Source organism: Agrilus planipennis, unplaced genomic scaffold, assembly GCF_000699045.2.
Source record: "Agrilus planipennis isolate EAB-ADULT unplaced genomic scaffold, Apla_2.0 scaffold491, whole genome shotgun sequence".
NCBI classification, from domain to species: domain Eukaryota; kingdom Metazoa; phylum Arthropoda; class Insecta; order Coleoptera; family Buprestidae; genus Agrilus; species Agrilus planipennis.
Window position 1 is genome coordinate 12,862 of NW_020439141.1, and position 14,008 is coordinate 26,869.

General features: G+C 31.7%; 4 protein-coding genes across 5 annotated transcripts; 2 read left to right on the top strand and 2 right to left on the bottom strand.

The window, feature by feature from the left end:
* Positions 1-1,344: 1,344 nt before the first annotated feature.
* LOC112905423 (general odorant-binding protein 70-like) lies at positions 1,345-2,779 on the bottom strand. The gene is made up of 3 exons (XM_025977817.1): positions 2,688-2,779; positions 1,788-1,944; positions 1,345-1,549 (listed from the first exon to the last, which is right to left on the bottom strand). Exons 1-3 carry the CDS (start codon positions 2,694-2,696, stop codon positions 1,464-1,466), a joined length of 252 nt encoding a protein of 83 aa, XP_025833602.1. The 5' UTR covers positions 2,697-2,779; the 3' UTR covers positions 1,345-1,463.
* A 13-nt stretch (positions 2,780-2,792) lies between these two features.
* Positions 2,793-4,220, top strand: LOC108743464. The gene is made up of 3 exons (XM_025977816.1): positions 2,793-2,800; positions 2,853-3,072; positions 3,138-4,220. The coding sequence occupies exons 2-3, from the start codon at positions 2,859-2,861 to the stop codon at positions 3,230-3,232; spliced, it is 309 nt and encodes a 102-aa protein (XP_025833601.1). The 5' UTR covers positions 2,793-2,800; positions 2,853-2,858; the 3' UTR covers positions 3,233-4,220.
* On the bottom strand, positions 4,211-5,126 carry LOC112903953 (gonadal protein gdl-like). Its single transcript, XM_025977815.1, has 4 exons — positions 4,897-5,126; positions 4,672-4,832; positions 4,480-4,616; positions 4,211-4,422 (listed from the first exon to the last, which is right to left on the bottom strand). The coding sequence occupies exons 1-4, from the start codon at positions 4,983-4,985 to the stop codon at positions 4,279-4,281; spliced, it is 531 nt and encodes a 176-aa protein (XP_025833600.1). The 5' UTR covers positions 4,986-5,126; the 3' UTR covers positions 4,211-4,278.
* A 319-nt stretch (positions 5,127-5,445) lies between these two features.
* LOC108743467 (protein AF-10) lies at positions 5,446-11,999 on the top strand. Of its 2 annotated transcripts, XM_025977813.1 has the most exons (13): positions 5,446-6,070; positions 6,562-6,641; positions 6,917-7,081; positions 7,209-7,406; positions 7,467-8,162; positions 8,220-8,556; positions 8,608-8,779; positions 8,986-9,363; positions 9,416-9,593; positions 9,658-9,826; positions 9,896-10,066; positions 10,317-10,524; positions 10,604-11,999. In XM_025977813.1, exons 1-13 carry the CDS (start codon positions 5,962-5,964, stop codon positions 10,611-10,613), a joined length of 2,871 nt encoding a protein of 956 aa, XP_025833598.1. In that variant the 5' UTR covers positions 5,446-5,961; the 3' UTR covers positions 10,614-11,999. The 2 variants fall into 2 exon arrangements, with proteins under 2 accessions (XP_025833598.1, XP_025833599.1); XM_025977814.1 differs by lacking the exon at positions 6,562-6,641 and having other exon boundaries at positions 5,989-6,070.
* The last annotated feature ends 2,009 nt before the right edge of the window (positions 12,000-14,008 follow it).

Sequence of the window (14,008 nt, forward strand, 5' to 3'; positions counted from 1 at the left end):
TAGACTTTACCATTTTTATTTCGATACTATGCACATTAGAAATACCGAAACAGTTAAACGAACATGTCAAGAAAAGGTGGAATATTATGCGGAATATGAAGCCGCTTGTGGGCATTTCACCGGTTATATTTCACCTCCATTCAAACGATTGCATAATTACCAATCACCCTCCACAACAACGCGCTATTCTCCAAAACCGCCACACCGCAAAACCGCGTAATCTAGCTACCGTATTTTATAATTAATTTAAAAAGAAAAATGTACATGCAGTTAAGCTTCCAGCTTTTAGAAATTCGGTAAAGGTATAATAACTGTTATTAATTATTCTGTAGGTATATCTATATTACTTCTGTTTTTTTTTTGTTTCAGTAAATACATTTTTGTGTAAGTAAAAAAAAGTTAGACCGACTCTTTTTTTTAATAACATATATCTTAATTTATTCTGTCGTGTTTTATTATTATTGAGTTAGAATTTGTTCGGAATTATTCATCGCTTGTCCCATTTTTTAACCTGTAATAATGTTGAAGGGTGTATATATATTTATGCGACCCATTGTAAATAGGTCACATATTCTTAAAATAGTCTTCCTGTTTAATTAAATATCTTTCGTAATCAGTAACGGATATAATTTTATATGATTATTTTTTAGAAGGGTTACTTTTGTATTTACTCAACAAAACGTGGCAATTTTGAACCGTTCATAACCGTATGAGGACCACTGTATGTAACTCGTGATCAGTTACCTATTCTTTTTTGCATTTTTTTATCAGCAGATAAGCCATCAATAAGGTGAACTTTTAAATTGCTTTAAATATATAAAATTTTGCAACTAGACCAAGTATACCTTCTTAATAAAATAATACATGTACTATTACTAAAATTTATTTGATGATGAGGTTTAACAATCATATTTAAACCACCCCTAATAGAACAGTATATGTATAGTTTTTTATTTGTAAACCTAATTGCTAATTGATATGATAATGTTTGGTACTATTTCACGCTTTAACTAATGAACCGATCATCATGAATTTTTCTACACACCTTGTTAGGAGTATCGAAAAAGAACATGGGTATTTTTTATTTAAAAAAAAATACTGTTCCCCAGTGATAAATTTTTTTTATAAATAGCACTACATCAGGTTGGTGCTGTCCTCTACCGGACAGTAGCAACACTATATTAATTTATCAAACTATGAGAGCTACCACTAGCGTTGTTAAGCGTGATACGAGGCCGCCAAAATAGAGGGCCTCATAATTAAGTATGTAAATTTTGACACGTATTTAGGGCATTAACGCTAACGCACATTTTATCTATGCGCATATTTATACTTATTGTGAGTTTTTAATAACAATTTTTTATTATTATTTACAATACATAATTACAAAGGTACGTAAGTGTGTAGAATTAAAACTTGTACTAAAATGTAATAGCTAATAATAAAAAAGACAGATTAAGCTGCTACGGATTTTGCTTGCAATATTCGTCTATTAAATCAGAAATGCAATCGAAGGTGTAGAACGCGACATCGCAGGTTGTTCCATCGTCTAAAAATTACAGAAAGGAAATAATTATCTGTTTTATTACTGTAAGAAACATTTCCGATCAACTTATAGATTCATGTATTAGGTACCTATCTATACGTAGGTACTTACATGCTTAGCACTTGTTATCTTACAGTTTATCAAACACTTGGGATTGATAATAACTAATTAATAATTGCATATTTTATGTAATTACCTATTGCTAGGTACCTGCGTATAAAATTGACTTTATGTTATTTACCTTTAACACTTTCCAAAGTAGTTGCATATGTCTTTTTTGCGTTTGCTAGGCAGCTATTCACCGCTCGAAATGTCCCTTTTATGTATTCAGGATCTGTAACACCTTCTGTGTATAACGTAACAAGTCCATCTGGCCTGGGAAATCCAAATTCGTTTACCTAAATTTAATAAAATTCCTATACCTACTGGTCAGTGGTCACAAACAACTGCTGTTCCATTAAACTAGCGAATTCAACCGAAAAGTAGAATGTCTGAACGGTAGAAAAATTTCTCAGTTACCTATTTACCTTTACTATTATTTAGGGAACGGCATATTTAGGTACGTATCGGTAAATGAAGAGAATTCAATAAGTTTTTTTTTCAATATAATAAATAAATAAAAAAGTTTTATTGAAATTTGGTGGAGGCGCTAGGTAAATTTTATTTTTTGCAACTATGTGTTGAATTTTGAGAAATTAATAACTAATTTAACATTTTACACTCTGACATTGAATAAGTGGCTGTTTGAATTAAAAGTTTGTCATTTTATTTTAGTCTAAGCTATTAATTAAGTTGACTCCTAATTGGATAAATCCATTTATTTTTTGAGAATTCTCTGATGTATGAGTATATGCGTACGTAATAATTGTTAACGAGACCAATGAAATGTTTATTACGATTTTTTGCGATAAAGAAAAGTTAAAAATTCACACAGACAAAACTTATCAATGATTCATTGACTTATAAAGTTACTAATGATCAGTACAACACAACATGATAATTCACGGGGTCATCATACTATCATTATGTACTTCCTTTCGTTTAAATATCAATAAGTAAAAAAAATACGTATTTTGTCAATAAAATAAGTAAACGATATTTATTTACATATGAAGGTAATTGTGCAGGTATAGGTACTTACTGCTTTCATTTTTCGATAAACACACTGAAGAAGACACTACAAAAAAAATTAATTAATCATTTATTAGCTCTCCTATTATCCATAAAATTTGAACAAATNTTTTTGTTCAGAAAGTAGTTTATTTTAATAAACAAAAAAAATCTTTTGCTAATATTATCTTTGCAGGACAAAATGAGGGAGAGTTTTGCAAAAACTGGTGACTTTTTTGCAACATCTGGAGTTGAGAGAGTTGAAGAGTTTCAAGTTGAAAGACGCATTCACCCCTTAATCAATATGTTGTTCTGGTGTGTTGCCATATTATGCCCAATGACTTACTACATGTTCAAGTTACTTTTCAGTGGAAATCCGTTTTATATCTTAATTGTATCTGTAATTTTTGGAGCATGTAAGAATTAATTTCTTTAAACGATGTATTTTGGAAGCTAATGTTTTATCTTTTTGAACTTTTAGTTATGCTTTTACTCTACAAGACAGTGGCAACTACGAAAATAAGCAAAGGATCGTCGTATGGAAAAGCGAGCACACCTTCAAAGAAGGCTGAATAGTAACAAAGAAAATGATTCAAAACCAAAATTTTCACTCACTTAGTGCCAATTAAGTGGTATTATTGCTTAGGATGAGGCAATATACATGTTAGGTCTCCTAAAAAAATCGTTATACTTATAGCCAAACAAGAAAAGAACGCTTAGATTCCTTGAAACATAGTATGTATAAAGGTTTTTTTTATTGCTTAGCTCTATTAGAAAATTGTATAGTAGTTAAAACAGTACCTAGTTTATAAGTATAATTTTGAAACATTTGTGTAAAAAGCTAGTCCTTTAGGAGAATCAAGTACTTTTCCTTTAACCTTCCGAATTTTTAAATTTAGTAAATAAATGATTCATAACGTTTTTAAAAATATGTAAGTACTACATGTGATATATCTTGCTTGTATGTTGCCACTTTTGTTATTTCAAAAAAATATGTTTTATCCTCAGATTAAAGCAATTTATGATTATAAAGCATACTCGGCTGATGTTTGTATGTAGGTGTCATTAAAAAAAGAACAAATATATAGTTTAAAGATTTAAATATGTATTTTAATCAAAGCAAAATATCGTTTTAACACAATTTAAAAACGAAATATTTGAACCACCAAATGTTTATGGATCATAAAGACTGCACTGAATGGAATAGTTTATCACCTGTGCTTTATTAAAGTGTTCAAAATATTCAATAATCCTTATGTTCATTAAATCTTAGCAGCACCTTTATTAAGACATTATTTTACTTTTATAATAGGCAGTGTTAAATGTTTAAAATACCTTGTATGTAGTAACAAATGCATGTATTTCATAAAATAGAACACTATTATTAAATTATTAATTGAATCAAAGTTCAAATATAGAACACATCGTTGGTTAATTGGCGAGATTAGTCAATTTTCACACTAGTATTAAGAAGAAAAAATGTCACAAATCGATTTTTAAAAAATTGTAGGCCAGTTTAAGCAATTATTATTGTGGAGTTCAATAAAGGAAGTATTTTGAACAATCAATTTGTTTTATTAAGTGAATGAATGTATGCAGTTACAATCACAAAATTAATGTTCTCATAGGTCTAAAGGTATGGTCATTCTGCTTAACCTAAGAACAAAATCAATTAGATGCATTTGTACTTTTATTTCCAGAGGATTTGATGTAACATAAAAGCCAGGAACTCCGGCCTGTTCTAAAGTTTGTTGTTGATCAGTTACCTAAAATTTATTGAGTAATTATGTATTAAAATTATACATAACAATCTCTTTGTTTACCTTTTGATCTAACTGCATTATAAGGGATTTATCAAGTTCTTTAGACTCCTGTTTTTGTTCTTCTTTTAACTGTTTCAATCTTTCAACCTTTTCTGCAGCAGTAATCATACAATTATTAAGTATATCTTGTTCTTCCACTAAAATTGATAGACTACAATAGAGATGCAAGGAATAACTATGTATTCAACTAACTTTTATGCTTGTTGATTAACTGGAGGCGTTGCTGATATAAATGTTGCTCGGTTACATGTTGTATTTCCATCAGACCTTTAACTATTTCAAATACAGTTTCATTTAGTAAACAATTAGCTAAGCTTGACAGTAATTCGTAAGGTACACGCATTTGATATTTCCTATAAAGAAATAAATCGGAAATAGTTTATTAACATTATGTATAAAAAAACAAATTGCACTAACGGGGGTAAATCCCTGGCCATATTTTGCAATTGTTCTACCAAAAAATACAACTTCTTTTGTAATACTTCGGGGGCATCCATCTCGAACATCTTCGATTGTCTACATAATTTATGTTCTCTTTCGTTACATCGAGTTCAATTAATTATGTAAATTCTGTTTATTTTGTTGTAATTAGATGTTTAAATATTAATTAACCAAACTTTTTGACGTTTCGTTTGAATCAATACGTTAACCTAGCTTTTCTTTGGAGGTCGTTGACCATAGATAATAGATCTACAAAGGTTGACGGTCGTGGCTAAAGTATCAAATGACTTTTTGTTTGGAGCCAATATTTTACTATTTATTTTTCGTAATAGTTATTATATATTTTAATCTTTTGCTATTGAAAGCAATATTTTGTAGCCTATCCAAAAAAAAATGAGTAGATTTGATTAATTTAAATAAAAAAAAAAAATGAAATTGAAGCGCAAAGAATTCGTATGAAATTTCTACTGTATAAACGGAGGGAACTGATACTCTGACATGCGCAGAATAGCAAATTGATTATAAATATCCAAATTAAAATAGAAAAACAAAATGGTTACCTTCGCAGTAGAAATAAGTGTTTATTAAATAAAACATTTTTTGCCGAATACGCAAGCAACGAATTGTTATTTTAATGTAATTATTTGCTAATGGCGTTATCGTATGCTGAAGAGTTTCACGAGCCTGCTTACTTTGCGGGAGATAATACTAAAAATAGAAATCCACGTAATGTAGCAAATTCGTTACCGTTGAAATGTGTTGAACAATTGTAAAAAACAATATAAATCCAAACAGAAGCTGCCAAATTAATGGCTAAATTGTTCATATCCTTTAAATTATGCAAGTGTGACTAAGTATTACGGCAAATATCGTTGAAAAATTGAATGTAAACGACGCGTTGTGGATTTTATTTACTTTGTGGAAGGGTTTGCAAGTTTTTAATGGAACAAAAACAAGATGGATTTTGAGATTAATATAATGTGGAGGATATGGGAAAGAGATTTTTGTTCGCTAGTTTAGCACAGTGTGTTCGTATGCATTATGAAGGAGATGGTAGGAGGCTGTTGCGTGTGTTCTGATGACAGAGGTTGGCCTGAGAATCCCCTTGTATATTGCGATGGACAATCGTGCACTGTTGCTGTACATCAAGGTACTTACTGATAATTCAATGTAAATTTTTGAATCTTCAGTTTATTAATTATTTGCAAGAAAAAATATATAAATATGCTATATATATTTAATGTGATATTGATTTAAGTATAACATTATTCAAGATTGTAGTGTTAAGGTACCAAGACAACATTGTAAAATGAAATTTGCTTTGTTATATTGTAAAAGTCATTTTTTTTAATTTGTTAAATTTATCTTAAATTATTACTAATTTCTTGTTTTTGGTAAACAGCCTCATTACTGTTAGTAGGTATTGCATCCCATTTTCATTGATGTAAGAAAACACTGTGCATAATGATATTAAAGTTGATTATTTAAAATTTCAATCCCTTATAACTGCTCTTTTTTGTTGCTAAACATTTTTATTATAATTTTCAAAAGCATTGCTATCGTTACTTTATTAATTGATTTTATTACCATGAAAAGACATTTCTTTTGCAAGAGGGATAATTTTTATACTCTTCTAAACAGCCTGTTATGGAATAGTAACTGTTCCCACCGGACCTTGGTACTGTCGTAAATGTGAAAGTCAAGAAAGAACAGCAAGAGTGGTATGTTTCAAATTTATTACTGCCCTAAACTCAAGCATTAAAATAATTTATTTCCCTTTCTTAAACCCTATCCTAAATTTTTGATTTTATTTTCCTAGCTTGTCCTACTGAATGAAGAATTATACACAGATGCTAAAAGTTTTTTAAATTTTAAACCATTTACTTTGTTGCCCAACTTGAAAATAATTGATAAGATAGTGGGGTCAATGGTACAAGTTTTTTTTATTGTTATAGTCAGGATAACCTGTTTTATTTCTTTTTTAATATTGTTTTAGAAATGTGAGTTGTGTCCTAGTAAATATGGAGCCCTCAAGAAAACTGATAATTCTGGATGGGCCCATGTGGTTTGTGCATTGTACATACCTGAAGTTCGATTTGGTAATGTTACAACTATGGAACCTATTCAGTTACAATTAATACCAGCAGAGAGATTTAATAAGGTCCAGTTTATTTATCATTTATTTATTTATTTCCAAGTATCTGTACAAACGAATAAACAAACATTAATAATTTAAAATATAAATTTTAAATACATATATGTAAATATGAATTTTATTCTTCATTCAGGTCTGTTATATTTGTGAGGAGCAAGGCAAACCCTCCAACGCAACAGTTGGAGCATGTATGCAGTGCAATAAAACTGGTTGCAAACAACAATTTCACGTTACTTGTGCCCAGGGATTAGGTCTGTTGTGCGAAGAAGCTGGCAATTATTTGGATAATGTTAAGTATTGTGGTTATTGCCAGCACCATTATGGTAAATTGGTAAGACAGCTTTAGAATTACTTTTATCGATGGTTAATGAGTGTTTATTAATGATTGTAGAAAAAAGGCGGTAACGTTAAGACAATTCCTCCTTACAAACCGGTATCGGCGGAAAGTCACACGTCGGATTCGAGTTCCGAAAAAGAAACCGATCCTACGGTAGCGTTAAATTCTAAACTAAATCCCTCTCAAATATCCTCGTCATCAACCACTTCATTAACAACTTCGTCCTCTTCAACGTCTATGTCGTCATCTTCTCTTAATAAGCGTAATAAATCGTCTTCGAGCGGAAAAATATCGTCAGCCAATTCGAAATCTAACAGTTCTATATCAAAAAGCACATCCAGTTCTTCGCATAACAAAACACTTCATAATTCGTCCGGGAAATCTGACAGAGATAAAGTTAAAGTGCCCAGTTTGAGTGTCAAAAGTGTCAAAGGGACAGACGATGGTTCTGCACCCCCATTAAGCATTCCCAACAATAACAGTGTCGACTCGAATAATAAGAACGAAAGGAAAGAAGTGAAAAGTGACGCGGACGATTCTAATATCAAACCAGATTTGAAAGAGAGCAAGAGCGGGAAAAAGAGGAAAGCAAACTCTCGAACGCCGACCCCTATAACTGTACCTAGTGAAAGTGTTAGCGTTGTAGTGAGTGCTTCCTCTTTGATAAGTTCAAACGAGAGTAGTGTTGGAAGCCTAGGAAACGCAGTTATTTCGAGTGAAAAAACTGAAGGATCCGAAAAACTAAAAAAGGCAAGTTTTACTACCTATTTCAGTCAAAAAATGATTTTTGCCAATTGTTCTTATTAGATGAAGACTGAACTTCCGATAAGCATAAGCCAGCCCACCGTAGTTTTAACAGCAACCGCTTTGCCGTTGAATATAAAACGTAATTCCCCGTCCGCCTCGACGACCGAGCCCATTACTCCCTCATCCAGTCCCCATAACGCGCCTTCACAACCCGTCATACAGTCCAACGTAACCCAGGGTTCATTAGTTGTATCGTTGCCCTTGGCCAATGCAAACCTTAGTCCAAATTCTCATATTTTAAACAACCAGACTCCTTTCGTTAACCTAAGCCAGGACCATAGCAATAGCAGCAGCAGCATACCTGGTCGGAGTACTCCTTCCAATTCAACAGCAAGTGGTATGTTTAGAATATTCATTTTGTGAATTGTCATATAAAAATTTTTTTTAGGAAGTACAATAACAGGCGGCATCACGAATCAAAATAACGGAATGGTCACCAGCGAAATGAACGGCGATGGACTTAAAATATCTTATGAAAAACAAGCTTCAAGTAGTAGTCTTCAAATGGAATTGGAAAGGATTACACCAATAGAACAAGAAGGACCAACAAAACGACCTAGGTAATAAATTGTTCTTTTTATGTATTAAAAACAGGATCATATTTTTTATGTCACTTTTGTATTGTACCAGGTGATTTTCAAGTTTACGATTGTGCATGTGATAAAAGAGATTTATGTAAATCTACAAATTATCCTATAAATAATAACATTCAACGGAACATGTTTGTTGAAAACGCCCGGTATAAACTGTGCCTGTTTCTCTGTAGATCTAGGTCTAGCGAAAAAATCGAAAAAGAAAAAATGACACGAGCAAAAAAGAGAGGATCAAATGACTCTAGTTCCCAGTACAACACCAGCGGTAGCAACAACCATAACATCACGACCGCTACAGCAAACGTCAACAATGGAAGTGTTTCGAGACGTTCGAGCAGGTCGCAACATTCGCCTCCGCCACCATCGCAACCGTCGCAGAGTAACCCGTTGGGAGTGTCAAGAAGTGTGTCACAAATTAAGGAATCTCCACCAAGTTCACCAAGTTCCGAAAGTCAGGGCTCTACAACAACGAATAGAACGAAAAACAGGGGAAGGAAAAGCGCACCTGCGTCTATATCGTCCCACAAAGATACCAAAGACAATCTCAAAGCGTAAGCTAGATAATTTTTTATTATTATATAAAACTAATAAAAACTCGAGCAGGTTTCAAAATGGTATGACCGCCCCCCATATGATGGGAAATCAATTAAACCCTAATTCAAACATGGCCCAGAAGATGACGGATCATCTCAATTCCGAATTGGAAGCCCATAGTATTTTTAATATGAATGAAAGCTCGAACCTTATAGGTCCGCAGTTACACCATAAGGTCATAGCAGGCGTATGTTAACTTTTTTTTTGACAATTTCCTGAAGTGATCTTTTCTTTATTAATTTACATTATAGGCAAGGGCGAGTAGTTCGGGTGGTTCAAGCACAGCATCAGCCACGAGCGGCGGTTTCTCTATGTTGGGCGGAAGTGGAGGATCTATACCCCAAACTTTGGACCAGTTACTTGAAAGACAGTGGGAACAAGGCTCTCAGTTTCTTATGGAGCAAGCGCAACATTTCGATAGTAAGTCTTAAAATGTAATAGTAGAGGAATACTTAACTCACATGTGGTCCGTTTGCCTTTTGCTTGTAGTTGCATCCCTATTGTCGTGTTTGCACCAACTACGAGCAGAAAATTTGAGACTCGAAGAGCACGTGAGTTCGTTATTGCAACGACGAGATCATTTGTTAGCCGTGAATGCAAGACTAGCGATCCCGCTCACGGGACAACCAGCCACACCCCAGGCTACACATCCGCACACTGGTACGAATCGTTTAATTCATTTTTATAAACACCTAAATAAGTTAGAGTGTGTGTTTGTACCGATTCATTGAATAAAAACCTTTACCTTCGCTTTTCTCGCTTATATTTAATAAGAAAATTTATATGATTATAAAAAAAAAATGGATTTGGAAACTGAGCGCTTTCATATGATATTCCATTTCACTTTTTAATTTTAAAACTCCTCTCGACAGCCTTATTTATTATTGTTATTATTATTTTTTTTTTTTAGTTAATAATATTCATCCGACAGTTTCTGCCCATTCCGAAAGTTCTCGAACGCGACATAATGGCGTATACACGGGTCACGGTCAAATGCCTCCACAACACCAGTCGTTACCGGTTGAGAACGGTTTGCCCTCCGATCCCAGTCAACAGTACCCCCATCAGCATCGCAGTCCGGCTGGTAATAATCAGAATCCTTCCAGTTCCTCAGTGCGGTGAGTTTAGTACATTTTTCTATTCGCTTACTCGCTTTAATAGAAGTGGCATTTTCAAATTTATGATTACATGTTAAAGATGGTCATGAGAGGAAGTTGTGGTTCAAATTGTCGACGATAATCGACATCTAGCGGAGGAATGGTGTTGGAGAAATGGATTTTTGGGTTTATTCTGACGAATCTTTTTTGTTATATTAAAAATAGAGAAATAATCGGTAACCGTGGAGTACGGCTAGGCATGTACAAATATTTCAAAATTTATTGCTCACTCTAGGCGTTAAGCCTGTATTGTGTTCATTAATAGGTTAATTGTTAATTATTTGTTGTTATTAAGTTATGAATTGTACGATTTTTTTTTGTTATTTTAGAGCGATGTTTTCTTATTCTTTCGCCTTTTCTTATATTATTTTATTGATACACAACATCTATTAGACACATTATTAGCTTTTATAAAACATTGGTTAGTACAGAATGAGATCTCTCAAAAAATTTAAATAATTAATATTTATAATTAGCTTAAATTAAAAAACACGATTTTTTTAAGGAACAACTAACATACTTATAAATTAATGTATTGAAGTTAAATATATTAAGCAAACGCGTTTTTTAATAAAACTTCTCAGATGACTTACATAAAAGTTGATAAAGAATTTTTAAACAATTTTTTTGTCAATTACATTTTTTTTTTAATTTTTAACGTTAGTGTGAAGTTTATGTAACAATTTTTAAAGTACTATGTTTAGCAAGTTCACTTAAAAGCTCAGGGATTAAATAGGATTTACAGTTGTTGTATACAATTTTTATTGGTGATGTAGCATGGTAATTCGTTTTATAATAATTTTGATTTAATCAATACTTATTAATAAGAGAAATATGCATGCCTCAGAATTCATACATATTCGTAGCATAAAAAGGAACCATGTTACATCATTGATTATCGCATATACATATATAAATGAACCGATACTTACAGTTTTCATTAAATTATGCAGGCTTTGTTCGTAAATGCTACTTTTAATCGCGTAATTTATAATAAAAGGATTAACCAAGGTGCCAGTTAGTAGACGTTAAGTTTCCGCTTTTGTAAATATATATACAATCTGTAAATGCTTGTAACTAATTTCGCTATTGTTACTGCTAAGCTGGTATCAACATTAAAAATATAAGTAATTTTGATTTTTCAAATTCGTCAAAATGCTCGTCAATCCGAAACTGTAAAAAGAACAAATATTTTTGTTGTAAATAATCTCGGAAATATTTATGTACTTTTCTAAGCAAAAAAATACCGAAGGAACAGGAACTAGTTATAACGAAAGGAAACAATGAAAATAATACGATATGCGAACTTGTGTGGTAGCTGTATAATTTCATTTTTCTTTTGTCTAATTATGTGCGAACATAAATAATGTCTTTTGTATATTTTGTAAATCAGTGTTTTGTTTTTAGTTTTGTAATATACACTTAGATTAATTTAATATGCTATTTTGAAATTACCCTAAACACTGTCTTAAATAATCAATATACAGTAAAACTCCCCTACTTCGAACCTCCTAAAGTAAATCATTTATTATCGGGTTAGACAAAATTCCATTGCATGAAAAACAATTGTTCTTGACCAAATACTCATTTTAGTCGAACTGAAGTCTTCGGCATTTTCAAAATTATTTTGATCGTACAAAAATATGATTTTAATGTTTTCTTTCAGCGCGGGCAAAAATTTTTAATAATGTTTTTTGTTTAACGTTTGGGTTTATTCAACAATCATCAGACTAACGTTTACAAAAGTATAGTTTTACTTAAACTATTACACAATTTTTAGTTTACCATTTTCACATGAGCACCAACCTTCTACTTGGTTTATGATCTTTAACCGTTCGTTTGTAATTTGTGTTACAACATTTGTATTAGATTATTTTAATTATTTATTACTTATGCCTTCTAAAATTTACTGCATTCTGGATGCTTTCTTTTATGTGTTATTTCTTCGATGGTCCTTTTCTGTTCCAAATTTCCGGCTTCTTTAAAGCTGTGATAGTTATTAAATGCATGTTTTGGTAGGGATGTTTTTGTTAGGTTTGCGACTGTATTGGCTGATGTATTAATTGACCATTAGTACGCAAATTTGAACTACAAGCACATAGTGTCACACTTTATAGAAACCTATGACCAAACAGATGGATTATTCGCTAAAACTTAAATTGGAATCAATAATTTTGAATTTTCATGATAGGAAAAATATGCTCTTCGCAATATTTTAAGCCGTTTATAAATAAGACGGCTACTCGTTATTTGTGATGGGTTTAGAAGCCTTACTTTGGAATTTCACGATATTTATTGTATGCATGGGAAGCTGTTCTTTAAATTGTAATTTAATATTAATAAAAACAAAAATGTCTTTAAAATATAATCAATCAATTAATTATTTCTAGGTGCGTAATATTTTGCGGTTTCTTCGAGGATAGTATTGACTTTCACGTAAAAAAAGTTTATTTCCCCAGAAAAAAAAGTTTTCTAACTTTGTAGTTACATTACTAGAGTTGTAATATCTGCTGTATGTTGGCTTGTCTACATATTATAATATAAATTGTAGTTTAACTGTAAACAGTAAAATAGAAATTAGCATCTCTAACTGCGTCTGCATTGGAAAAATTTAAAGTGCAGGTCAAAGTTCATCACGCTACTCGAATGAAACCTGAATTATAGCCCTGTTTCAAATTGTCCTAGTGTCTTCCCTAAAATTTTCAATACACTTTTTGAAAAATAGTTGATAATGCTTATGTATGTCCGAGAATGGTTTCTTTTCGGCATGTAAACGGTAATTTATAAAAAAATTAACGAAAAACTCTCATTTAGTAAGTATATAGTTTCTTTACCAGTTTCAATTAATTTGTATGTATTTTCAATCAAATTTTAAAAATATCGCTAATTAATTAATTATTTGTGTACAATATCTTGCAGCTTGTTATAGAATAACAATAAGTTATGCGTAAAAAAAGTTATTTCCATGAAAAAAGAATGGTTTTTCAGCTTCTTTTGACGGTGCGTTTATAATACTTTCTGTATGTTGGGTTGTCTATATACAAACTAGTTAATAAAGGAGAAATTTGTATTTACAAGCCGTAAGTAGCATTTTGGCCAAACAGATCTGCTATGTTGTTTCCCTTGATAACTCTTGCTAGATTTTTGCAATATCTCAGCCTTTTCAACAAACAATAAAGGAGAAATTTGGATTTTCAGAATGACCTGCATGGACAGTAGGTAACATGCTGGACTGCAATATTCATCATCATTAATAATTAAGTATCTTTAGAAACAACACTTCCTATAGTAGAAAAAGAGTATTTCCTGAGTAGCCGAATCATTTGGGGGCCCATAACTTGAGTATTTTTATTAAAAAACAAATTTAAGACAAAACAAGTACTTTGACAAATCGAGATAACAACAGCTTATAGCATGTTAACATCCGTAATTAGGTAAATGAAAG

What these genes read in the sequence shown, in the direction of transcription:
- LOC108743464 (XM_025977816.1), top strand. Translation starts at nt 2,859, where the DNA reads ATGAGGGAGAGTTTTGCAAAAACTGGTGACTTTTTTGCAACATCTGGA. An exon ending in ATCTGTAATTTTTGGAGCAT is followed by an intron (nt 3,073 to 3,137) that starts GTAAGAATTAAT and finishes TTGAACTTTTAG; the next exon opens with TTATGCTTTTACTCTACAAG.
- LOC112903953 (XM_025977815.1), bottom strand. Translation starts at nt 4,985, where the DNA reads ATGTTCGAGATGGATGCCCCCGAAGTATTACAAAAGAAGTTGTATTTT. An exon ending in ATGGCCAGGGATTTACCCCC is followed by an intron (nt 4,833 to 4,896) that starts GTTAGTGCAATT and finishes ATTTCTTTATAG; the next exon opens with GAAATATCAAATGCGTGTAC. An exon ending in TAATGCAGTTAGATCAAAAG is followed by an intron (nt 4,423 to 4,479) that starts GTAAACAAAGAG and finishes AATAAATTTTAG; the next exon opens with GTAACTGATCAACAACAAAC.
- LOC112905423 (XM_025977817.1), bottom strand. An exon ending in TACTTTGGAAAGTGTTAAAG is followed by an intron (nt 1,550 to 1,787) that starts GTAAATAACATA and finishes TGTAATTTTTAG; the next exon opens with ACGATGGAACAACCTGCGAT.
- LOC108743467 (XM_025977813.1), top strand. Translation starts at nt 5,962, where the DNA reads ATGAAGGAGATGGTAGGAGGCTGTTGCGTGTGTTCTGATGACAGAGGT. An exon ending in ACCAAAGACAATCTCAAAGC is followed by an intron (nt 9,364 to 9,415) that starts GTAAGCTAGATA and finishes AAACTCGAGCAG; the next exon opens with GTTTCAAAATGGTATGACCG. An exon ending in ACCATAAGGTCATAGCAGGC is followed by an intron (nt 9,594 to 9,657) that starts GTATGTTAACTT and finishes TTTACATTATAG; the next exon opens with GCAAGGGCGAGTAGTTCGGG.